The sequence below is a fragment of the Epinephelus fuscoguttatus genome, linkage group LG2 (genome assembly GCF_011397635.1).
Source record: "Epinephelus fuscoguttatus linkage group LG2, E.fuscoguttatus.final_Chr_v1".
In the NCBI taxonomy this organism is placed as follows: domain Eukaryota; kingdom Metazoa; phylum Chordata; class Actinopteri; order Perciformes; family Serranidae; genus Epinephelus; species Epinephelus fuscoguttatus.
In genome coordinates, this window is record NC_064753.1 from 9794930 (window position 1) to 9821599 (window position 26670).

At 40.3% G+C, this 26670-nt stretch overlaps 1 protein-coding gene across 3 annotated transcripts in view; it reads right to left on the reverse strand.

Annotated features, from left to right (window-relative positions):
* The window catches only part of mtss1lb (MTSS I-BAR domain containing 2b), a 110088-nt gene that overhangs the window by 72093 nt on the left and 11325 nt on the right, over window positions 1–26670 (reverse strand). For all 3 annotated transcript variants that reach the window (XM_049602600.1, XM_049602590.1, XM_049602606.1), the window contains exons 2-3: window positions 6115–6176; window positions 4799–4872 (exon numbers count right to left, since the gene is read on the reverse strand). In XM_049602600.1, coding sequence (XP_049458557.1) covers window positions 4799–4872; window positions 6115–6176 — 136 coding nt within the window. The remainder of the gene's footprint in view (window positions 1–4798; window positions 4873–6114; window positions 6177–26670) is intronic.

A 26670-nucleotide genomic window follows, 5' to 3' on the forward strand; every position in this document is an offset into this window, starting at 1 on the left:
TAATCTATATAATGCAGGAAAAAGTGTTGCAGTGTTTTCCAAAGCCCAAGATGGCATCCTCAAATGACTTGTTGTTGTTTCCTGTCTAAATTGAGCAAAGAATCAAGTAAATATTTACATTTAAGAAGCTGGAATCACATAATTTTGATTTTTTTTCTTAATAAACTACTCAAATCGATAAATCACAAGCTCTACATTACAGTAAAGTGGTGTAATTTTCTGAACCTACCAGACTGCTCTCTCTATACCTATCCACTTTCTACAACTACAGTCAGTGGTCGAATTGTTAATTTTTAACAAGGGGGATGCAATGTAGCTTTGATTTTTTTGAGTGCACACATAATCAAATATGACAGCACAGATGTGCAAAATTAATCAAGATAAAGAAAAATGGCATGACCTATACCTGCTGCCTTTAAAAAACATAAATAATGCAGTGGTATTGCTATTGTAGTACAGACAAAAAACATTTTAGAGTATTCATAAGAGTAGTTCTGAACTAGCTGTGAAAATTAATCTTAGAGTCACTCTTATCCTATAGACATTTCCTTAGCCAGTTATAATTTCTCCTAATCTGTGAATCTTTGGCCTTATAATTGGTGCTGCTGTCAGGTCCCTGTCCTGATACCTGCCTGGTTTCTCCCTGTCCCTCTTCTGTCTATTGCAATGACATAGATAATAAATGTGCAAAGCAAAATTTATAAATACACAGTCACTTTTGTGCTCTAGATATTTTCTCTCAGCCAGTTATAATCTCTCCTTACCTATAAGGACCTTGCATGATCATCCTTGCCGGCCTCTGGTCCACTGTCTCCTCCCTGACCCTGCTCCTTCTATTGTGGCAATAAAGATTTAAAAAATATTTGTTCTTATTAAGGAGGAGTGGATTTTTTCCTAGAGTGAAACTAGCTAGCAAGTGATTTAACATAAGTAACAATAACATTAGTATTCTTGTGAACTAGCTTAACTTGATATATTGGCATCTATTAATTAGTCATCACTTAGCTAACATTATCTACATGCAACAGCATTACTCAACTTACACGGGTTGTTTGGAAGAAACTGTGCAAGATTTTTTACTTCTTGCTGGCTGCTTTGCTGAACATAGTTAACACTCATCAGCACTGCCCAGCAGCACACGTCTTGTCTGTGTGGATTGACTCTGATCACAACATGACAGCGTGTGTATGCACCTTCTCATGGTGCGATTAAAGACGGCTCGGAACAACACGTTACCACATGTTAAAAACGAATTGGACGGTGGTAATGGCTGTAAAAAGCGGAGGGACGGAGGGCACAGATACGGGAAGTGCGGTGGACATGTCCCCTGCGCCCCCCCCCCCTCAAATTAAGTCTGTGCCTGCACACACACAGATTCTAGATTAACAAGGGGGATGCTTTTTGGTCAATTTTCTAACAAAGGGGATGGCATCCCCCCTCATCCCCCCTCAATTCGACCACTGACTACAGTTGTTCTATTATTTGCCTTTACTTACTTAGTAATTACATTTAGACAATTCATGAATATTTACAAAAAATTTCACTGTGTAAATATTTTCTGTAAGCACCAAGAGTTACCCCTAAAATATCCTCACATCATCGATATAAAGGAGTGACTTCCTTTCTGCTAAAAATGTCCTAGATATGACACATTTGAGTAGAAAAAAGTTTGTCAATTATGTAGTAATACATACACTCAACATAGGACTGGGCAATATTGATATAATATTAATATTGTGATATGAGACTAGATATTGTTTTTTTTATTCGTACTTTGGATATTGTAAGGTGATGCAATTTTCTGAACTTACCAGCCTGTTCTGGCTCTTCTATTAGTTGCCTTTACCCACTTTGTCATTATATCCACACCACCGATGATCTTTTTTCAAAAATCTCATTGTATAATTATTTTGTTAAAGCACAAACAGTCAATCCTACAACACTGTCACATTATTGATATTGAGGTATTTGTTTAGATATGTTGTGATATTTGATTTCCCCATATTGCCCAGGCCTAACTTGTCAAATTCAACCTGATTCAATATCATGTGTTATGCACTGGACTGTAAAAATCTGGCCACCATGACTACCAGAAATATTCTAGATATAATATTCAGGGAGCCAGTTTTTTTTTCTTTTCCATCCAGCTGATGAAGATGCCTCAGTTCACATAAAATGTAGTTGACACACTGAATGGAAACACAGCCAACGCAGGCTCATAAATAGAAGTGTCGGTACAAGAGCAGAGCACAGGATCATCAGTACCCTTTGGGCTTGATTCACACACATACACGCACAGCTGTAATAAGTGGCACATTGATATACCGAATGGCAGGAAGACAGAGAGCATCATTATTGGTGCCGTCTTCTGCCTCCATCCATTTAACAAATCTATTAGAGAACATCACACACTGAGAAAGAGCAGCGATTGTGCAGCAATCTGACAAATGGACTCCAGCAGGAATGACTCATCAGTACAGAAAGTACAAAGAGCCTCTGATGCACAGTCTGCATCTTCGTGCCAACATCATTTATGTTATATTTTTGCCTCTATGTGTGTGGCAGTGGTAGCGGCATGTGTAATGAGCTGACAGAGCTTGGTGATTTCCTGTCTGGCCTGTAAAAGCAGCACGAGCCTCTTCCTGTATCCTCCTCTGTAGGATCCCACCTGGGGCACACACACACACACACACACACACACACACACACACACACACACCTATGCACATACACACACATCGGCATCACATATACTGTCTGGCAGCTGCAACTAATAATTCACAACAGGAGGAAAAAATCCCTCTGCTACAGATTCTCTCTGCTCTTCCCTCAGTGGTACTATAGTATTCAAATGGCCTTCAGTGGGCGGTGAGTGTTTGTCTGACCCTCTCAGCTCTCAGCCCACACTCTATTAAAACTACCGTCCAACTTTAAGCCTACGCAGTGAATAACAATAGTGTCAAGCCAAAAAACACAAAATACAATCCATTGACCATAATTCTATCAAGTTCAATGAGTTGATTTGTCTGAATATAGCAGAAAAAAACAGCATGTTGAGCTTTGCATTCAAAATATCCAGGATGTGTGCACAGCAGGGGGGTCGAAAATATTGCCACAATACAGGCTGCACTCTTGCACTGTTTGTACATCTTCCTATGACAAGTAATGCACCAAAATTGGTACATGTTCCATATAATGATCGGCCAGTAATTTGTGCATAACCCACACCTTTTAGAAGGCTGCAATCACATAACCAATGTGCTGATTGGAGTAAATGGTCCTCAGTGGTCCAGTTAGGAGGCAGGTTGGGGATGGTGGGTGGGTCACAAAACACAGGACTTTCCTCTGGAACTTCCCCCAGCAGACTGCTGCTCAGAACCATTTCAAGGGATATATTCACCATGTGTCTTTTCCTTAATCAACCCATAGTAACTTTACTAGCCTAAACCTAACCTCTGTAACTTTACATTACTTACAGAACTTTACATTTAGGAGGTAACGTCATTCGTGAACTGCTAATTCATTGGATGTCATATAAGCATATGTTACTCAATGGTAGCTTAATTATGGACATTATGAGCATTTATAAAATGTGGTCACTTGCGAGAAATTTGTGAAAATACTGTTTCAAGGTACATTTCTATGCCTCCCTTGCGCATTTTCAACACTATTTACCACATGCCTCCGGCAGGGAACATGACTTTGCAGTCAGAATCAGCAGCTAGCAATTATAATGCCAACCATTCCTTTACACAAAGTAAGCGCTAAATGAAACGTGAGTTCACAGAACACAATCTCACTCCAACCTCGTCACATACTGATGTTTTGGTCATTAACTTTCCACGTCCGCATATGACGTGCAAGGTACTCTGGGTGCGTTGGTTGTTGATGTTCTGAGACACCATGTCAAGTTCTCTTCTTTCAAGACACACTACAGTTTTCACAGGTAATTTAACATTTACATACAATCTCTTTCAAAATAAATGCACTGTACAACTGTGCTGATTTTTTTTGTCTTTCAACAACAAACACACATGGTTGGGTTTAGGCAACAAAAGGAAGTGGTTAGGTTAGCGAAAAAAAACAGGGTCTGGCTTTAGAATCTTACGGGATAGAACACCACTCTCTCATGTGAAAGTCAGTGTTTGTTGGACCCATCTACCACCCCTCCCGCCTGCCCAGTTGGATATTTGCCATCTTAATCTTTCCTCCTGATGCTGCCAGGCGCCATATAACTATATAACTATATTAAAACTCTGACAGATTTAGTATTTTTATGCTTTAAGTATTATCAGATTTAAAGATATGACAAACAGCAACAAACAGCAGTTTCAACCCAAAAACACCAATGTCTGTCTCCAACAACACCAACATTTGTGTATAGAACGCAAAACAGATCCTTCTGTTGCAATGGGAAGTCTAACAAAATATATCCTGCTACAGAAATAGCTTTTATTGACCTCTCCGAGAGACTTCCGTCATTTTTTTTTTTTGTATCTGTAAACAATGCAGTGCAACTGCTTTGAAGTTTGATACAAAGTGTACCTTCAGGCTGTTGGAAACACTTTCATCAGCTGAAGGAGAATTTAGCAGGCTGGTTGATGATATCACAACAACATAATGAGATTCCTAATAGTTCTGCCATGTGGAGGGCAGTTCAGAAGAGCAAAACACAACACAACACTGGCAAAGGGACACATACCAATGCACACAGCTTATACACTGGCTTTCTGAGCACATCCACACACACACACACACACACACACACACACACACACACACACAGCCATTATCCTACCTCTGGTGTTGGTAGCCATGTCTGCGACCTTCTGAAAGGCATCCAGGAAGGCCACAGCAGCCAGAACAGTGGTTCTAGATGAACAGAAAACTCTTGTTACCTTAGATAAAATGGTATCATAGTTATAATGTGTATATTGAATGGTCAGGTTTTACACTGGTAATGCAGCAAAGACACATTTGATTTGGTCAGTGAATTTGAAAATGGTGAATTTCATCTGTTAGTATGTTGCTGTATCCAGTTGATAGTGTTGTTAAGGGTCGTCCACACCAAGAACAATAACTATACACATATCAGTTTAAAAATCGGTCCAGGTTAAGTGGATGGAGGAGTCCACACCACATCTATACAAATGGTATGACTTTTAGAGTGATTTAAAGAACAATAAAATCACTGGTAGCTCATCAAAATCCATCTGAATTTACAGGGTGCCCCGTTCAAACTGGCAGATAACATTGTGCACAGACTCATCATTGAGGTTCCAAAAAAAAAAAAGAAAAAAAAAGAGCAGCCCTGTTTGATAAAACAGTTTTAATAGAGACACTATCAAGAAGGACATCTATGATGCAATCGGGCTCACCCTTTAAGTCAGTGGTAAATGTTTTTTTTTACTATTATTAGCAGAGATGAGGAGACATACAGCAGTAACAGGTCATCAATATCCATTTACCTAAGCTGATGATACAGCTGGAGTGTGCAGCACGAGCTTGGCGCCACTGTTTACAGAACATTATCATTCATCAATGTGGATGCTCACATTATTATCTTCATAGTTATAGCTCTTGGTTTGGATGGCCCTTTATCCATCTGTGTAGATGGTAACTGCCCACATCTATAAATCAGTAACAAGCATGTTTTCTTTGCATATTTGCTAAAGAAACCATTTTTTAAAATGTAGGGGTTCTTTTTGCAACGGAGGTCCAATTCAAAGCAGGCCTGTATCCCATAGCTTTGATACACTTTAAGGAGCAACAAGCCTTAAAATTCCTGCATTTACATGATCACATATGGTGGTCCAAATGCTTTTTATAGTCTGGCAAACATTTAATTCTATGCAAATCCATGAACCTACAGAAATCACTGAATTCTTGTCAATTCTAGGAATGGAAGCGCCAGTCTAAAGCAATTGGAAACAGTATCCAAACATGGTACAGACAGTGTCTGAGGGTACATTTTCTTTTTCCAAAATTCTCTAATCCAATGCAGCATAACATATTCTCTCGTTATTTTTGCTCAGTAGTCAAAACACAGTGTTGCACTTTGGAAAGACTATTTATGTATTTGTGTAATTTTGTTATGTTGTCAGAGAAACTTACCGGAGCTGGGAATGCAGCTTGGTGGCCTTGGCGCTGAAGTCCTCCCACACAGGATAGGAGCACTGGCAACACACAGACAGTGAAATACACATTAACATCGACAATAATTACATATTAATAAAATGCATGTGGCATACCCAAACCTTACTGCTCACGTTACAGCAGGTGCCAGGAAAGAGACAGATACTTCAGATGTGGGGAAACATTTTGAGAAACTAAAATGACACTGGCTTGGATTGAGTTAAGTCAGCATAGTCTGAGGCAGACGATCTAAGCACGTGCATATTACACAATGTTAATGTCTCTCAGCCAGCTGATTGGATGTTCCTAAAATTTTAACATCAAGTCACTTTGCTTCATTCTAAAAACTCTGTCTGCATAGAGAGAATTTGGGCACTGAGTTGCATTTAAACTGGATACACAACCATTTTAACTGCCTCTCTTTCTCCTCTCTGCTGTATTATCATCCTTTCTACCTCCTAATCCCTCTCACTTCCTTGTATCTTGGAGTTACACTTCCAAAGCCATTTACTGACATGAAATACAAACGTAGTACCTGGTTAAGCCAAATCATAAGAAAAGACATTTACATGGTAAACATTATAGTGTGACATTCACAGTACATGTACTGAAGTATTGTAATTGTACTTTACTTGAGTATTAAAGGAGCCAGTTACGCTAATGTATACTTCAACTCAGGTCAGAGGCAATCATTGTCATTTAAACACAGTTTAATTGTTCTGACAGCTGTAGTTATTGGTTATTTTTCAGATTCAGATTTTATTAAATTTGATACATTGTTATCAATGAGCCAAAGAGGATATACTGTGAAGTTGTTCAAATTTGTAGAGCTGAACAGTTACTCAAGTCAATAGGTCGATCGATTAGTTGATCAACAGTTATTTTTTGAAGTCCCCCTCCTCTCAAAAAAAAAAAAAAAAAAAATTCTTCTCATGAGGCTCTTCACTGTGAAGTTTGAGCCTCAGTGTGCAGGATGATGTTTGTGCTGTCTTTGTCAGTAGAAAGCTATTTTCACTTTCATCTGCTGGAGGGGAAAGTTTCTCTGTGTTCACCTTACAGTAAATCCCTGTTAAAGACGAGTACATATGAGCCTTTTGGTGCCATTCATGATCCAATATGCAGCTTACACAAATGTCATGTGGAAACATGAAGCCTCAAATACAAATTTAGAATGGAATTATCAGTAAAGTCGGAGACATCTTAAGCCCAGAAGTTACAATTCTGGATTTTGCAATGAGGGAGAAGAGGTATATGTAATTTTAAGATTTTTTCTAACAAGGTCATTGAACCTTTCAGAATAAAATCGTCTGAGATACAAACTGTTATACCAAGCAGACCATCTTCATATGTTTCACTTGAATCTTTAAGCAAAAGTGTCATATTCAAACATTCTCTGGTTCACCCTCTTAAATGTGACATTTGTTGCCCTTCTCTGTTTTTAATTAGAAATTAAATAGCTTTGGGCTTTTCTGGGACGTTGCACAGATTAAAACAAGTGATTTCATAATGTCACTCATGCATGGATGGATTACTGCACAGGCGTACAGGGCACAGGCTGAGGGCCCCAAAGTGTTAGGGTCCGCCCTGGCCGTCACTTGCAAAATGTGAGTCAAATTACCAGGTACCAACTAAGAAAAGACTAAGGTCCAGAAAGAGATTCAAAAGAATTGCAAAGATGCACAAAATAACTCCACAAACAGGCATACCAACCTCATCGAGACACAAAATGACCTCAAAGAGACACAAAACCACCACAAAGTCTGTGTGTCTTGCTCCTTTGTAAGAGACGTGGTGGGACCCCTTGCATATCTGTGCCCAGGGGCCCGTTGTCTCATTATCCTCCCATGCACTCTTAGCTCTGGAAAAGTGTGATTGGCATTTTTCCATTTTTCTTTGACATTTTTAGACTGATCTATTTAAAATTAAATCAATAATTGTTAAAATAAAAAATTAATTCATCCAGTTGCTACATATATTATATAAAACAATATAGCAGTATGAAGAAAGTATTCTGAATAATAGCTAGTTTCATTTAGAATACTTTAGGTACATTTTTCTGATAATATATTTGTTCTTTTACTTAAATAAAAAAAAAAGTTGCACTGAATATCAGTTATGAAGAAATATGTTTTCATTTATCCTCCTTTTTCAAATTAAAACAGCTTCATACAAAACATTTCTGCATCACAGTCTTTGTTCTCCTCCTCTACTTCTGTAGGCTTAAAACATATCTCTCTACCCTTCTCAGCTTCTGCCATCAACCTGATTCCCTATTTTATTTCCACAAAAGCACACACACCCCTGCCCACACTCTGCTCCATTGGTACCCTACATCTCCCCCTTTTTTCACCCCCTCTCCACGTCTTTCTTCATCCCCAAAACAGCAGCCTCCCTCCCCTCCTCTCCTGCCTATGCAGCCATCTAATCTATCTACCAAAACACACACACATATATATTCAGATCACTTGAGAGCCACTGGCATCAGGCAGCATCAAAGGGTCTGACTGGAGCAGCCAGGATTGCTAACACAATTCAAAGCTGAAGCTGTGTCTCTAATGGATGCTGCTCCCCCATCCTCCCACCCCTCCTGTACACTGGATGACTGCTCTATCACACACCCCCAGCCTCAGCACATATTACATTATACTTGATCCAGGTTAACCTATAACCCTGTTAAGTGCCTGCAAATTGTGTGTATGGGGGTGGGCAGATTTGTGGGCTCTATTATGGGCTGTATTTATACAATATACAATATAGTATGAAGTCCAATATCAGAAACAGAAATATACAGAAAATCTGCCAATATTAGAAAAAAGTAACTTGTGAAATTGCAGAGAATAACAAAAAAATAAAAGCAAAGGAGGACAGCAGGAAGAAAATCTGTGTGTGTGTGTGTGTGTGTGTGAGTGTCTACACTGGGGGGTGGGGCATCCTGTAGTGATGTCAGACTGGCACAGGCAGTAAGGGCTGTATACTCTTTGATCTGGCCTGTTTGATGTGGCTTAATTTGGTCTGAAATCACAGTCCTATTTCCCCTTGGTACCAAGGCTACCCCCTCCTCCATCCACCGTCTACACACACACACACACACACACACACACATATTCACCCTGCTTCCTCGCCTTGCAGGCCATTTGAAGTGCCCTGCACCCTCCTCTTTGCATACACACACACACACACACACACACACACACACTAATACACATAGACACAAGCAGCCCCACATCTCATTAGCATGTTTTGGGCATTTCAATCCAGTAAAAGAGCCTGGTGGCAAGTGACCAAGTAATGATTGAGTGTGTATGTGTGTGATTGCTTCCTGCTCCTTTACCTGCAGGTCTTTCCCCACTGTGTTAGTGTGCTGCTGTGCGGCATTGTAAGAAGCCAAGACATGAACGACTACCTGAAAAATTTCACTTCGACCAAACCAAGTTAAAAGTCACCTGCTAAACTCGCTTTAATGTGACAGAGTAGGGAAGAAATGCAGCAGAACTGTGAACATGACAGAACTGCAATTACCAACTCCAGTTTGGTGCCTCCACAAACCAGTCAAGTTCCATTTCACATCCTTGTTTGTTCAAAGTCACATGTAGTCATGACAGTAGACAATGCTTCGAGTGGTGCTGCAAAGAAGCTACAAATTCTAAAACATAGGTACTTCACACACACCTTCAACTTGACGGCACAGAGGATCTATACAATCAATACAGTGGCAAGGTGGGCACCCAAGATAAGTGTCACCAATTCAGTATATAGTAAAATGTCGGCCCTTCTGTGCCTCAATTATGGTGTTGATTTAAGGCCAGAAAAGTGTTTTTGCTGTCATAGAGAAGTTGACCTTTGACCTTTAGGATATATATATAAATGTCATCACTTCATCATTTTAACCTATGAGACATTTGTGTGAATATTTTGTCATTTATTAGCTTATGAGTTATGGCCAAAAACATGTTTAGTGATGTCACAGTGACCTTGGCCTTTGACCACCAAATTCTAATCAATTCGTCCTTGAGTCCAAGTGGACATTTTTGCCAAATGTGAGGAAACTCCTTCAAGGCCTTCTTGAGACACTGTGTTCACCACAATGGGACAGACAGACAGATGGACAGGTGTATGGACAGACCCACAACCCGAAAATGTAATGCCTCCCTTGCCTTGGCTATCGTTGGTTTGAAGGCATTAACATACAGCACACATACAGAATATGTACAGTTGGTCTAGAGTGTACTGTACCATAAATGTATGTTGTATGTGTAAATGTTAGTTATATTGAAATTACATGTCATTTCTAGTATGCATGTAAGCAATACATATTCTCACTCTTGGTACATTATCACCATTTGTGCAATTTGGTTTTAATCACCTCAAACAAAAAGTGAATGTAGTGCCTGTACAGACATAAGCTGTAAGCTAGCTGGCAACATACTTACAGACTGAGTGTGGGACTGTGCCTTTGTTTGTCTCCCAAAATCAAATATCAATGTTATTTGTCAATGACCTTTATTAAATATGATGAAAGTAAACTCTCAAATTAAATTATGAAGTAATTCTAATTGGAAGTGCTGTAGTATAGAGAGTATGGATGGTAATTTGTTGACTGTCTTGGAACAACCAATCAAAGACTTTGGCTCTGAGGGAACTCAGGACATCACACAGAAAATTTATCATGATTGGTTATCTCTGGTGCACCACATAAATATAGTTATTATCTATTTAATACTTTTTCTTTTCAGTGTTCCTTTGATGAAACTTTTAAGATCTTTGTGGTGAACTGGGGTAATCTTACAAAGATGGGGCCTGTCTGTGCAACATCAACGATCTGCTTTGTGAATTCTTTTGAAATCACTTTTGCATTTCAGAAGGTTACAAAGCTCTCAGCCTGCAAGCTCTACGCTCCATAAACGTGTCTGTGAGTGTGTGTTTGTCTCAACCAGAGAGCGTGAAGACCGCAACCAGAACCACTGCGCTCACATGATTGTAAGACTTGGAATATCACGGTGGCCGAAGGGCAAATACATCAGCGTGTGAGAGACACAGAGCAGGAGACAGAGAGTGTGAGAAAAAGCTTTTGGATTGTATACTATTACATCACCACTTCCTGTGTCACCAAAAAAGTCAGCCGGACATGCATGATTACCTCTTACACACGCGCGCGCGTACACACATACACATACGGATTCAGACACTACCCGATTCATTCCTGTATGAAGAACATATCACAACTAAAAAAGTAGCCTAGCTTTCTTCCCTCCCTGATTCTCTGTATGACTTTTAATACTCAGTGCAAACCAGTTTCAAGCACTCAGTGTGTTGAATCAAAGAGTGCACAGAATCACAATGTTTTTGTCTTTATTTACAGGCTCAAATGAGAGATATTTCCAGCTTTGTACACTTCACCTTGATACTTCACCTTTCCTTCTTCCTTTACACCCTCCCTTCCTTCCCCTTTCTTTATCGCTGCCCCTGTCAGCCAGTGACTGGGGCAAGCTGCAGTGCTGCAGAGAGCAATAATGTGATAATCAATCACACCTGAGATCTGTAGTGTTTTTAATATGATGAACTAAAACTTAAACAACCACAGAGGCAAGCAGCAAACTGCTCTTGGACGGAACGATGTGGGAGGCGCCTGGCAACACTGACACTTTTGGTTTGGCTGTTACTTTCGTCCTAACCTCAGAAACATTTAAGACTCCTCCTCCCTTAGGTCTTCCTTCCTTACTTTCTTTCAGTGACAGTTCATGAACTATCTTGATTGATAGATTTTATTTCCTTCCCACCCTCTTTTACCCTACCATTACTTTGTCATTCCTTTATCCTTGCCTCTCATCAACTTTAGTATTGTTAAATAAGAAGGTTTACAAGCTCTGACGCAGCTGATGATCACTGGCAATTAGCAAACAAGCCCTCTAATTGTTTTTGCTGGCTTTCACCCCCATTGTTTACAGGCTTAAGGTGTAGAAAAGGGTTCCATGTGTTGTAAATTTTCTTTCTTAAGTTCTTATGGAGAGAGAGTTCTTTCGGACAGAGTTACTGCCTCAAGCAAAGGAGTTCAACTTTTTCAGGGTCTTGTTCATGTGTGAGGGTAAAATGGAGTGTGAGATGGATGAGTGGTTTGGTGCAGCATCTGCAGTGATGTGGGGGCTGTGCTGGACTGTTGTGGTGAAGACAGAGCTGGGTCAGAAAGCAAAGCTTTTGATTTACTGGTCCATCTACGTACGAACCCTCACCTATGGTCATGAGCTCTAGGTAGTTACCAGAAGAATGCGATTGTGGATACAAGCGGTGAAAACGAGTTTCCCTCCATGGGGTGGCTGGGCTCAGCCTTAGAGATAGGGTAAGAAGCACAGACATGCAGAGCGAGTTCTCAGTAGAGCTGCTGCTCCTTTGTGGCGAAAAGGGCCAGTTGAGGTGGTTCGGGCATCTGATCAGGATGCCCCCTGGGTACCTCCCGTTAAAGGTGTTCAGGGCACGTCCCACTGGTGGGAGGCCCTGGGGTAGACCCAGAACATGCTGGAGGGATTACATATCTCATTTGGCCTGAGAACGCCTTGGGGTCCCCAAGAGGAGCTGAAAAGCATCACTGGGAAGAGAAACATCTTGCTTGGCTGCTGCCCCCGTGACCCTGTCCTGAATAAGCGGATGAAAATGGATGGATGGATGGATGGATAGAAGTTCTTATGGGGAGAAGTTTAAAGGAGCTCATTCAAAGCATTAATATAACACCAAATAACTATTTCCTATGTAAAAATATAGTGAAGTAATAGCGTCCTAAGCCGAGAATGAAGTCAGGCTCCCTGTGTGTGTGTTCTAATCCGAGCTTCTCTGTTTTTTGTTGTGGTAAACCATGCGGCCAAGCATGCAAATTACTATGCGCTTATCCCGACTGGCTAGCCAATCGCCCCAACTCTGCACTGTGCTCATACGGTGGTCACTGCTTCAGGACGATGTTAGGGGTGAAAATCACTTTAATCACAATACAATATTATATTGACTCTTCAGACAACAATACAATATTTGCTGATATCACAAAGTTGAAGAATGAGCTGTTGCACTTCGCCAATATTATAAACTCAATATGAATAGTTTGATTTAATTCAGGGGCCTGTGATCAATATGAGACAATATACCATGCTCATTTAACACAACTGGTAGACCTTTGTAACCAGTTAAGTGCAGTAAAGTTTACTGACTCCACAAACACACCTTAAATAACACATGGAATAAGTTAGCCCTCACAGCTTTGTGCCAGAGAGCTCTTTCTGCGAGAAATTGTTTCATTTTAACCTCAAACATGATCTTTTCCTAAAACTTCAGGGCTATCTGGCTTAAAGCCCTGAAGGCAAATTTCTCCCAACAGCCATAAAACATGGATTAATGACAAGATCATTGAACAAAAGTACAAAATTCAGCTCAGTAATAACTGTCAAGGTTCATAGACAAAACAATTAAGCGTGGAGCACAGAGAAGCGGAGCACGGAGCACAGAGAAGCAGTCAGAGCTACAGGCCACAATGAAGCTAAAAACAGAGTTCATATGACATTTTTCGAAACAACTTTTTATGTCGCGACTGCAGCACACTTGGACCACTACAGATGAGCAGTATGGAGATATTTTGTGGATTCAATTTTGTGTTCTTGGACGTTAGTCTGGGACACCGACTACCATTAGGTATGCTAGCTGCTCCACCTGCTGATCTCCGCAAGGGATGTGAGGACTCTAAAGCTTCACCAGGGCCTCCGTCGGCATATGGGTGAGTAGATAATGGCTGAATTTTCATTTTTGGGTGCACTATCCCTTTAAGCACTTAAGCACTATTACACTGCATACCTTAGCCTAGCGGCGAGCAGAGTTTTTCTCCACTCATAGCTCAACAAATTACATAAGCCTTCATGTATTACTTTTTTTTTTTTACTCAGTGTGGAAGTCACTGTATCTACTGACAGAACAGTTGTGTTGAATTTCAGCCTGCATGCATGTTTTTTTCAGTGTGACATTGTTGAAACAGAGCAGCTAATGTTGCTGTAGTATAAAGTTAGTGGAGTGAATTGCCCAACCAGGCAGGTATGTCATGTGTCCTGAGTATCTTATCCCCTAATGGCATTGTTTCCATAGGGCATATTCTTTGTCTGTTGCTGAATTTTCTTTGAAATGCAAAATATTTCCACACTGCTATTTATTTATTTTTTCCCAAGTATCTACATCCAAACCCTCACCTATAGTCAAGGGCTATGGGTAATAATCAAAAGAATGGGACTGCAGATACAAGCTGCCAAAATGAGTTGAAGAGTGGCTGGGCTCAGCCGTAGATATAGGGTAAGGAGCTCAGATATCCGAAATAAGCAGCATTCTCCTTGATGTCGAAAAGGACCAGTTGACGTGGTCAGGGCATCTGATCGGGATGCCTCCTGGGCGCCTCCCCTATGAAGTGACATATCCAACTGGTGGGAGGCCCTGGGATAGACAGAATATGCTGGTGGGATTATATATATCATAGGGTCTGGGAAAGCCTCGGGATCCCCCAGGAAGAGCTGGAAAGTGTTGCTGGGGAGAGGGGCGTCTGGAATACTTTGCTCAACCTGCTGCCATGGCCAACCTAGCCAACCTGGCCTTGGATAAGCAGTTGAAAATGGTAGTGCTCTTTGAAGGTGATGCAGAATTATTAAATAAAAATGCATCCTAAAGATGATCATATATATCAATCACTTTGTAGATGAAATTGGACCATTGCTCATTCAATTAAGATCACTTGATTGTTACACCCCTAGAAAGCATGAAAATGTAGCGCACCATTTGGTCCGCCCACGTTAACACTGTTAACTCTGTCAGCACTGTTGCTGTTGTTAGTACTGTTTGCGCTGTAAACTGCTTACCACCGGCTCAACCACCTCCATGTTCAGAGCCACATGCAGTCAACCTCTGAATCATAGATATGCTCTGATATTGTATAGAGCTCATTTGATGTACCGTAAAACTTCAATTAATAGCTCGGCTATTATTTGCTTAAATCACTGAAATCAACGGGCCTATATTTGGGATGGACGTCTATATGGGGCAGGCCTGTAATTTCTTCCACACAAAACTGTTGCTCAGCAAAAAAATAAAAATATAATCAATTGATTATTTCAAGCAGTATGAATATTACTTGTATAAGAATTAGGCTTCAGTTAATATATCAGTTATGAATCATTCATTTGATCTAACTCAAACAGTCATTGCATCACAGAGAGAGACTCAAGGATTACGGCACCCAGCATACAGACACAACCCCACTTTATCCTGTTAAAACAATACTAACAACTTGGAATAATTTTTATTAAAAAAAATCCCTTTGAGTCTTTTGATCTGAGGAACTTACAGAATAAGAATAACTTCAGGGTAATTCAGGAATGGTCACATAATTTTATGTAGAAAAAATGAACTGCTAAGCAACCAGACCATTCATCTAATTTAGACAGGCGTATATTTGTCAAAATGTGTCGCCACACCAGGCTAAGAAAAGGGACTGGGCGTTTATCTGGACTAGGCTTTTAATTGAAGTTTTACAATAATTTTAAACATTTTTGGTGTTTTGTGAATATGTCAAAAGGTTTCCAACACATGGTAAATATTTGCATATGAATGTGAATGAGTGTCAGTGTTCCAGGGATATACAATAAGAACCATTTCAATAGGACATATCAAGCCTTATTAATGTGTAAAAATGGATTGATATGTGAAACCAAACAAGCTAATGTTCGATAGATTTTTCCATCTCACTTTGCCACCAAAGAAACCATCATGATTTGGTTTACATAAACAGGAAGTTTAATGTTGCCATGGAGACAATGAGTTTCCTGTGGGCTTCACACCTAAGCCTCAGAGTGGATGACTGAATGTGCAGACACATCTGAGACTGGTTCAGTGATTGAAATAGATGTGGCATTGTGCCCATGGACTGTTGGAAAAACAGTCAGCCAGTCCAAGTGTGATAGGCAGTATCGGAATGGGACGCCATCTTCACTCATAGACAGAAAGCTATCTAGCTACATCCATGAAAAATGCAACAGAAGAACAAGCATGCATGAGCTCTGCTGTACAAATTGCTGTAAGTCAAGAAATGTCAACTCCTAAAGTGATATATGTATGTGATCAGTGGGGCAAAAAGGGGGACGTTAACTGTTCCTACTAACTGCTGCTGCAGAAAAGCACACCAGATGCATCACTCACTATTTATTAGTTTGGGCAAAACACAACAAAATAAAATCTCCCCACAACAAAAAGCTGGCTGACATGAAGCCAGTGAAAACAAAATGGCAGCTCAGTCTTATCAGTATATGTGTTTACATTTTGGTAAAACTGCACCAAGAAAGGTCATGCTGCATTTGCTACCAGCAGGTTCTGTCTGCAATCTAACCAGGACCACACAGACAACATTTCTGAGGAAACATTTAAACATGCGGATGATGAGATAATAAAATTTATGGACGATGGAGTGCAACGCTTGTATTTTCTTTAACACAGTGACTGAGAAAAAGGCGCTGTATTAGGCTCAAACTTTCTCTTTTTTATGCTTGTTTTGAAATAAAAACACAGGTAAACTGCGCTGTGCCCTCTACTTGATCCCTGTCTTAAATCCACCAGTGTAGAGGGACCCTTCCATCTTCCTCTATCCCTCCAATAATAATAATCCCTCATCCCTGATACTGAGCAATATATCGACTATTTCTTTCCTTTTCCCCTTACTGTCTTTCTTCCATTAATCCTCCGTTTCATCTGGCCCTGACTCTGGACTCTGGGGTGCTGTCAACAGTCCTCTGGCCTAGTTCTCAGAGCACCACCAGTCCACCCAGTCTGCCCAGCACTCTATTGAGAGCTCCACTCCACCACTCACTACAGTGGATGAGAAGCTTACTGTCTCCTCTCATTCTTTTGTTCCCTTTGTTTCCCCCACAGCAAGACAGAAAAACAGAGGAAATCCAGCAAGGGAGACAGAGGGAGAGAGAGGACGGGTGGAGGCAGGCAGAGAGGGATGTAAGGATTAGCCCGATTTTTTGTTGTATAATCGAGCCAATTCACACGTTAAAAGAGAAATGCAAGAACCAAACAAAAGGCGCTAATTTCACAGTGCTTCATATGCATAATCGACTGGCTGGGAGTTTTCAAAAAGAGGATCACACTCATTTTTATCAAGGTTGGGGCTAGATGTATAGCCCACAGAAAAAAAAGTGCTACATATTATCTATTTTCACTTCTCCCAGAAAGAATGGTGCTGCCTTTGTCTGCTCTGTAGTCAGCTGCACCATTACACTGAATCAGATTCACTTACTGTACATGGGTAGAGCTTACTGTCCTGTCCTTTAAAATACTAAAAGGGATTTAGTACTGAAATGCTCTAAACAAACAGTCCTGTCACTTGACTTTTAAGTTAAATTGATTACTTGACCCTGCAAAGATCTCCTTGGGAAAAAATTAAAATATCAATCTTAGTTTTAAAGTTCTGTTACCTGTTATCATCTGGATCATCAGTGAATAGTTGTAAATTATTCCTTACCCCTAGACCTATCTGTCGACAAATTTAGGGATGCATGATATTGGATTTTTCGATAACATCCGATATGCCCATATGTAACAACTCACTTGACCGATGACAGTTATCGATATAGGAGCCCGGTCTCACTCCAAAGTTGTTGAAATCTGGCATTTGGGCAGTGACTTGCAGTGTCAGAAACCAACGAAAAAAGGCGTCCTTTGACGTCGGCATGATATGCGGCCAGTTGCCGTTATAACTTAAGGGCACCTGGCAGCGTTAGCGGGAACGTGGCAGGACAAGGACGAAAGTTAAGCTGGTGATTGTCAAAGTGGAGCAGACAGGAGGGGTGGTGGATGGGTCCAACAAACACCGACCTTCACCCTAGAGAGCGGTGTTCGCATCCTGTAAGATTCGAAAGCCAAACCCTGTTCTTTTTTCCTAAACCTAACCACTTGCTTTTGTTGCCTCAAGCCAATCATGTGTTTTTGTTGCCTAAACCCAACCATGTATGTTTGTTGTTGAAGGGTAAAAAAAAGTCAAATCACCATGTTGTACCAACGTAATGTGTTTTTTTTATATGATTCGCTCCATAAACAATTTGAGGATCTCCTCCTCAAGAGGTATATCAACTGCTATTAGTCTAGTCTGCTATAAAGCCATGGACTGGCCTGTTAAATGCAGTTTATATACCATTTAAAGTGTTTTTTTTCCCCTTTGAAATCTGTCATCTTTTAATGGGGTTAGAAGGGCCAGTGTCTTTTATATTGTCTTTATTTCGTCTTTATTCTTCTGAGCCTTGTTTTGTGCTGATATGTGGGCAAATGGAAGGTTTAACGTTATATTGTTCACTGACAACTACATGTCCATGCATCTTAGGCAATGTTGGCAAATGTAAGGCATGTAAGGCAAAAGTAATGTAATGAGTAGTGTAACTTATTACCCTCCTCATGGAGTAATTAAGAAAAACAATGCATCACCTTTTGAAAGTAACATCCCCAACACTGCTCATGATCAATATGTGCTTTGTTTCCTTAAAGGTTATGCTTTTTTATTATTTTTTTCTTAAATGCATATGTTGAGCATTGAAGTGGAAGTGTTTCACCTCTGATCTTGAATGCTGTGGGAAGCAGTCAACACTGGTTTCTTCTGACCATGACTACAACCTTCCCCGAACCTTAACCAGGCAGTTTCACTTTCCTTACTTTAACCAAGCCTTTACCATAGAGGTGGTTGACTAAAAAAAAAAACGATATTTGAAGAAGAACTAACATGGGATAAATTAGAACTTATTTGATATCAAGCCTTAAAATTTGTGAGTATTTGTGCATTATGCAGCAAAACAGATAAGTGGAGTCATGATTTCCTCCATGCTGAGTAAAACACTTCTCCCAGCACATCGGCTGGGAAAAGGATCAGCATGCAGATGAGGAGACAGAGGCTGCCTCGCTGCATAATTGATGAAGTGCAGCAGCTAATTCCAATCTAAACATAGTGATGAGGGGGAAAAGGAAACCATCTGTGTATTGTTGTGTCTCTGTGCAGCAAGGCCAAAGATCATAGACACCCTATCAGTGGCACATCTGCCCAATGGGATGTCTGCAACATGTTTTGGGCAAAAACAATACTCATGAACGTCGTGTAATATGGCAGACAGGGGTAGCCACGAATGTACGGGCATTGAACACCATACTTAGACTCTGCAAGGAGCAGCATTGGAAAAACACTTATTTTTCAAAATGAAACAGCTTTATTCTTTGTTTTCACTGGTTAAATTGGTTCAGAAGAGGAAGAGACCACAACGTGACACATAATGCGGTTCCCATTAAGAACCTCCTGAACCTCTGGATCTTAACTTTTTAGAGAAAAAAGGTGAGCACACGTTAGCAGGTGCTAGGCTAATGGCCTTTCTCCGACATGCAAACCTGAAACAGGTTTTTCAGTGTTTTTACAGGTGTCAGTTTGTTCTCAAGAGGAAGAGACCTTTGTGCATATTTCAGCTGATGGTAAAATCCTCTTGAACAATGAACACTGAAGGAATTGTAATCAGGAGAAGTTTCAGCTGGTTGCAATCTGCAATCCTCACCACTAGATGCCACTAAATCTCTTTCACACTGGACCTTTAAGTCACAGCTTTGCCAAAAATAAATAAAAAAGGTCAAGTAGCAGGGGTCAAGATGTCCTCATTTAGGTTCCTAGTATCTGAGTGTCAAGCTCCAAAATCGCTGGGTACTTCCCATAACGCTGCCTGTCCACTAAATTTTCCATGCCTCCAGTTTGTAGCACAGACTTTCTGCTAAAATACTTCATATCCCAGTGGAGATAAACCTAATGACATCATGGTTTACTTTAGAAAGCTCCTCCAGAGCCACAGACAACAGTTTTCACAGCCTGAGTAGTGTTAACCAAGACAAGTAAACTGATTTTGGCTCTGTGACGCTCTCAGACCAATTCTATACATAAATATTCAGGCATTAATCATGTAATGTAGAGAGAGATTTACACACAGCGCAGACAGCACACTGATAAAAGACAAGACCATGGCAGGACCATCTACATTATCTGTCACTGGACGATATGTTCATGAGCAGCCATCAATCACCCAGGCTCTTAAAGGTATAAAGATGTCACTAAGCTTTTTCTTTCCTCTCCTTTGTTGGGCTTAAAGACATTATTATCTGCACTGCTCCAATTCTGTGAGAGGGCTGTTGACGCAGGCTGAAGGTGTGTCCGTCTGACCACTTAGTGTAAGTGACGGCAACTGTTACTGCGACCCTCAGCACTTAGAGAGATGATGTATGCAGAGATAAGGAGCAGAGGAACTTGACTTTGATGGCTAAGCCTGATGAAATCCAAACAGATGAGACTGAGTGTGTTCTAAAATCTCAATACTGTGAGAAGATACGTTAAAAACCTATGAAGAAGAACATCATTATCTGGGCCTGATTTAATAGTGGTTGCAACAGTTTGTGGCTTAAGAAGTGTTGGCCTTCAGAACTAGACTGTGTTGTGGACTGGAGTATTACAGTTTCATACCAGAAAGAATTCAAATCAAACTTACTGACTTTTGGACACTTGCACTTATTGATATTTTATTTTATAAATGGAACAAATGACGATGTGCAATATGAAAGCAGTTGCTTGTAGTGACAAAGCCACAGAGAAATAACTATGATGAATTAACTCTGTCATCCCCCTCAGCCCTATGGAGCATTTTAGCATATTTAAGCTCAGTGTTTCAGTTTTACAGCCTGCAACTTAGCTGTTTTGCTTCAGTCTCACCACTTTAATCAGACTCAGTCACAATCGCAGCAGGCAGATGCTCAGCAAGAAAAGGTTCTGATTAACCAACCACATGCCCAGCACCAAATGGTTAGTGGCTAGCTTTTACTATAGCTGCTATAGGTGGAGAACAAAACTGAGCTAAGAGAAGATAAAATATGGGACTTAGAATCGTCATAAGGCCGAAAACATAACTCCAAATGAATGGCAATGTTGCTCCACATCTACTGAATGAGTAACTAGGTAAATGAGTTAGAACAGGTTAGCCGTAACAGAACTCAGGGTCTCAGTGTTGTGTTTCCAGCTTGTCCTGCTGCTGCCAAGTGGCCAAAAATTATCAATCAATGCAGCTTTTTAGCAAATATTACTAAAAGTAATTTTTTAAACTCTCACTAAACCCTGACTGTAGTACATGTGGCAGACCATCTGTGAAAAAATCATGCTTCTCTGCCTCCTCATAGTGCTCCTAATGGCATTTGCAAGATCAACAAAAACAAAAAATCAGAGCCAAGGAATATTTCCACTCCTCACTCACTGCAGACCAAATGTGGTCAAACTGAAAAACTAGACAGTGCTGATTAAGTATGAATCATTAAAGTTATTAAAGCATTCCCTATTTCTCAACCAGAATTGTGTCAGATATATTTCAGGCTATTGCGGTGGGCAGAGCTTTGCTTTGGCTTGACCATTTTCAACATGGTGGCCAGGTGACAAACTTTTTCATTTTACAGCTAAACAGTACACTAAAATATGTTTCTGAAAACATGTGAGATGAGAAACAGACAATGCAGTAATAGTATCTGAAGTCATATTTGATCAACACTTCCTAGTTTGACAGTTTGACTGCAGTTCACGAGCAGTGATTGACATGCTGAGAGTTGCTCTTTCTGAAATGACCTGTTCGGTTAGATTTTCTAAGGGCTAAAAACAGAGCCAAGCGGAGGTGCAGAAGTTCAGTGTTTTCTCAGACATTTGAATTACAATATACTCATAGTTTATTATAAGATTTTGGTCTTAGTGACACCAAAATTAAACTGCCTACCTGAGCTTTAAAATGTTATTAATATAGCATGATAAGGAACAGTAACCTGGCATCTGTAGCTATTTTGTATAGTTTAGACTATAGGACGACTGATAATCGATTGACCGATATTTGAGTTTTTAAAAGTCTGAGAATAATATCTCAGTCTATATGTCTTACATAAACAATTCAAACACATCAAGTGATTTCTTTTAACTGAATTTTGTTACAGCATTGTCACTTGTCTGGTGAACAAACTATGTAATAACAGCACATCATCTGAATTACCTAAGACATTTATTGGCATTTCTGTAGCCTACTTAACATTCCTTGTTACCTATCAGCCGACATTTATGCTAAGATCTATACATCTGCAATATGCTAATTGGCCAATATATCGACATGGCTTCTCTGTCAGGCTATATCTTGTACACTAATGTCTTTCTGCAGTGTGTTTAGAACAGTTTCTAAAGATGATTTCATATGAATTTTCAGTTGCATAATGTCAACATCTTGCTAATGTTGGGTTGTCCTTGGCTCCTGTGCTATGAATTGGAAGATGTTCAAATGCAAAGCAATTTAAAGGCATGGCAGGAAGCAAGGCAGGGCTGCGCAGCACTAGAGTATGTTGTGAGGCTGGGGCTGCCAATGCTGATGGAGAGGAGGGGCGGAGTTTCTTTATGGCTGAATGCAGATGCTGCATTGTAAATTTTCCTCTCTGGATTTCTCCACAGCTGTACCATTCTACTCAATTCTACAGCTTCTGGCACAAAGGAGGAAACAGGCATTGAATTTATACTGATAAATTAACTCTTGCTCAATCTGTAGTCTGACATTAAAATCATGCAAGCCCCCACACACGGAAGCACATACAGAGTTAAATCAAACCTGTCTGTCTAAAAGTAAGATGTGATAAATAGAGCATGAAGAGAACTTTCTCTTCATTCAGTTGTTTCTTTTTGAAATGAACAAGAGAATATTGATTTGCCACATTAATTGTTATTCTGTCTCTGGCCTGTTCATAATGATCAGTGTGTTTTACAGTGAACAGCTGAGTGTGATGAGAAGGCTTTGACAGGCCTGACAAAGGGTTCAGTGAGAGAGGCTGTCTTGGCTGGCTCCCAGCAGCCTCCATGCCTCCCACGACCAGTCCCCCCATTCATCTCCACCGGCCCTAACGAGCCCCGGGGCCCTAACAACCTCAGAGATTTTAACAAGTTCTAACGAGGGAGATGCTCCTTTACGTGTCCTATGCTTCAGCTGGCACTTTGGCACCTTTTACGAAAGATACTGAACTAGATCTTTTTACATGGTTGTTTTTGCAAGGAAAAAGTTTCAAGGTCATCTGAGTCATTAAAAAACAAAAGCATGCATGTCAATGAGGTAATTTCCCCCAAGCTGCAAGACACATCAAACCTGTCCTCAAAGATTAGCTTCTCTGCAAATCAGAATCTTTCTTCACCTTGTCTTACACTTTTTAAATCCCACTTTCACCTTCAAAATGAATTTGCTGCAGAAATTGTTTAAATGCAAGGATGTTAGGGAATATCAGAGTCAAAATATCCTATGGGTCCAAAACTGCAGCCTTTAAGAAAGTGAAATGTCAAACCAAAGTCAGTTCATTTGAATGGTTGTTGCTGTATTAAGTGTAAAGGGGGGTGAAGCAAATCTGTGCAGAGTTTTTGCAGATCACTTTTTGTTTTATTTGACTCTCAAATTTTTTGCAGTTGACCACTGCAAACTGCCGATCTTTAAGGGAAAAGAAAGCCAGAGTCAAAAAAGAAGTACAAGCTGCAACACAACACCTAGCTTTACATATAACCCTGCTTTGGCAAGGAATGTTACAAACTGCTCTAAAAAACAGACATAAATTTGCAGTCACTCATTAAGGCTCATTTATGCTCAACGTTAAGGACAGAGCCTTCGGTCCGTGCTCTGCGTTCATTTTGTCCGTATTTCTGCACGTTTCCATAAAGCTTATGGATATGGGCCAAACGGAGCAGTACCACCGGGAACCGTGGGGGCAGTGTTGCTGTCACTACCCGATACGTAGCTCTAGTGAGACACGAAGAGGAAATAACAATTCAATTTCTTTCATCAGCAGTACTAGAGAAAAGAATTCTCCGTCCTCCAGTTGCAATGTATTTAACGGCCTCACCGACTAACGCCTCCTACAACGCTGCACTTGTTTTTGTCTTTTATGCAAGAGGTACATTATCAATATCTCCTCCACAGTCGCCATGCTTGTTTTTGAGTTTGTTGTCATAAACTTTTGACGCTGGGCTGCCTCCTGGTGGATATATTGGTTAACATCCATGCCAACGTAAAGGGTGCATGGAAGTATGTGGGTAGTGACGGTAACATTGTTTGAAACGGACGTATACATTTTTGTACGTAAAGGGAACATAAATGGGCCCTTAGACAGAAGTCAGTGGTATAATACTGTACCAACACTTATCGGGGAAAAAACAAGTAATTGTCCGTTTAGCAGACAAGCTAACTGCCTTGTTGTGGCAGGCTAGTTCTGGTATGTTATCAGTTTGCTAGCATGTTGTTGACTAGCTCGCTAGCCACAGCATCTTGCAAAGTAACCATGCAAGAAATCACTTAATGACTGAGTGTCTGCCACCAGCAGGCTTACTTCACAAGGATGCTTTAATGACTGGGCCACTTCCTGGTCTGACCGGTCACCAAATAGGTCTAAGTGTAATTGCATTACTTCCTAAGGCATGTACTCAGATAAGCTGTTAGCTTTCTTAAATCAACTGTGGTGCTCTGCATACTAATGGATTGTCTGACTTTGCCTCACTGCAAGACATTTTCGCATGTCACAATAAAAATGAATGGGGGCTGAATTTTATTTAACTGTTTTAGTTTCTGGTATTGTACATGATGGCCAACTGTCACTGTTAATTACTGGGACACTTTGGGTGCTTTCATCGATAGATTGGTAGACAAGACTTTGGTGTGATTGTGGGATGAAGTTGCAACATTGTTGCATTGTTTTCATTTGGCTCAGTTAAGCGTTCAAACCACACTTTGACACACCCACCAAACATTGTAAATAATTGTCACACAGTCACTCGTCTATTGTACAGAATATCCAAGTGAAGCTTAACGACTCTTCCTGGTCTCAGAAATAATGGAGCAACACCAATTTCATGCAGTCTTTGGTTTCTGATTTTGCTTCAGTGTGTCCATTGATCAAACACTTTAGAATAAGACAAACAATATGACCAGCTGACCAGACAGAAAGTTGTCAAGCATTTCATTCTTTGAATGTGACAAGTGGGATGGTACTAACTGAGAAGGCACACCCTGATGACAGAAAGACACGATGATGTGTTGTCCTTGTTACACAGACAATGAGCAAAGTATGGTCATAAAAAGTTATGTATGAGCACTGTTTTTGGTTCACTTCCTATATTTGGGTCAGATCATGTTCTCACCTAAAGTAAACAGAGCTGTTGCACTTAGAAGTGAACTGAGACCCATGTTTTACAGGTGGACGCAAGGTTGGTTGTTTGGTTTGCACCAAGGTTCATGTGACAGCTTTCCCACCACCCCATGCAAACCGGACAATCTGATGGAATGCTTCAGGGTTTGTTTAATGGGAACCCAACCCACTGAGCAATAGACGGATATTAGACGTCTAGTTATTTTTTAGACCTAATTTCAACTGTCTGGATTCCGTCTATTTTTAGACGGAATTTAGACGTTGCACTTTAATCCAGTATTCGATAACTATTAATTAAAAAACAACTGTAAGGTGCATAACTGATCTCCAAATACTTAACTAAAATAATAATGATAGCCGTTGAGCGATATACAGTATAGTATAGATATAGTCGAGATTTAGACATCTAAAAAACTTTCATTTCTATACCCCTGATAGACCAATTTTAGACTAGACGTCTAAAGAACATTTAGACGTATATTAGACGTATAATAGACCTAAAAATGCTCGGTGGGAAAAGCTCAGATTTGACAGCAACCTTAAACAGAACAGAGCCATTGTACAGGTGTTATTAGTAACACCTGCACTCTTCCTATTATGACAAGTCAAAATATCTGTTGTGAAAAAAAGCCTATTGATCTGATGGAACTAAGACTGCATGGACATACAGGAGCCGTGACAATGAGAGAACAGTCTCTTGTGTTTTTCCTTCTTCTTTCCACTGACACACATCCCGGTTTCCATTTTATGACAGCACTATGGTGGGAAGTCCCTTGGACCACACAGACACAAACACAGCACAGATTGGACTAATGATATGCTTCCACAGAGCATCTTCAGTTCTGCAGCATGGCCCAGAGTCACAGGACATAATTGTCACAGGCCTTTAAAGGGCCGGACAACAATGGGCAGTCTCTGTGAGAATACTGACCAGTTTACTTCCAGTTCTCCTGGTTTGTTGATGTTGTTGTTTTTCCAGCATACTACTTTAATGAGGAGGCAAACAAGCCTCAGAACTTCATCAATGTCCTTCCCCAGCACTGTTGGGATTACTTTCTAAGTTCCCAAAACATACAAATTCAACATTCTCAACATCGCTGCTAAATGAAGGCTTTCAGTGCATTACACATTGATTTTTGAGTCTCATTTTCAACATGCTGTTTTGATTCATTGTGAGTAAATGTAGTTAATTCTTTCAACAAGCTAACTGCAAACTCCAGAGTCATATGATGTGACAACCAGTCCAAATGCACTGCAGTTAAAGTTACG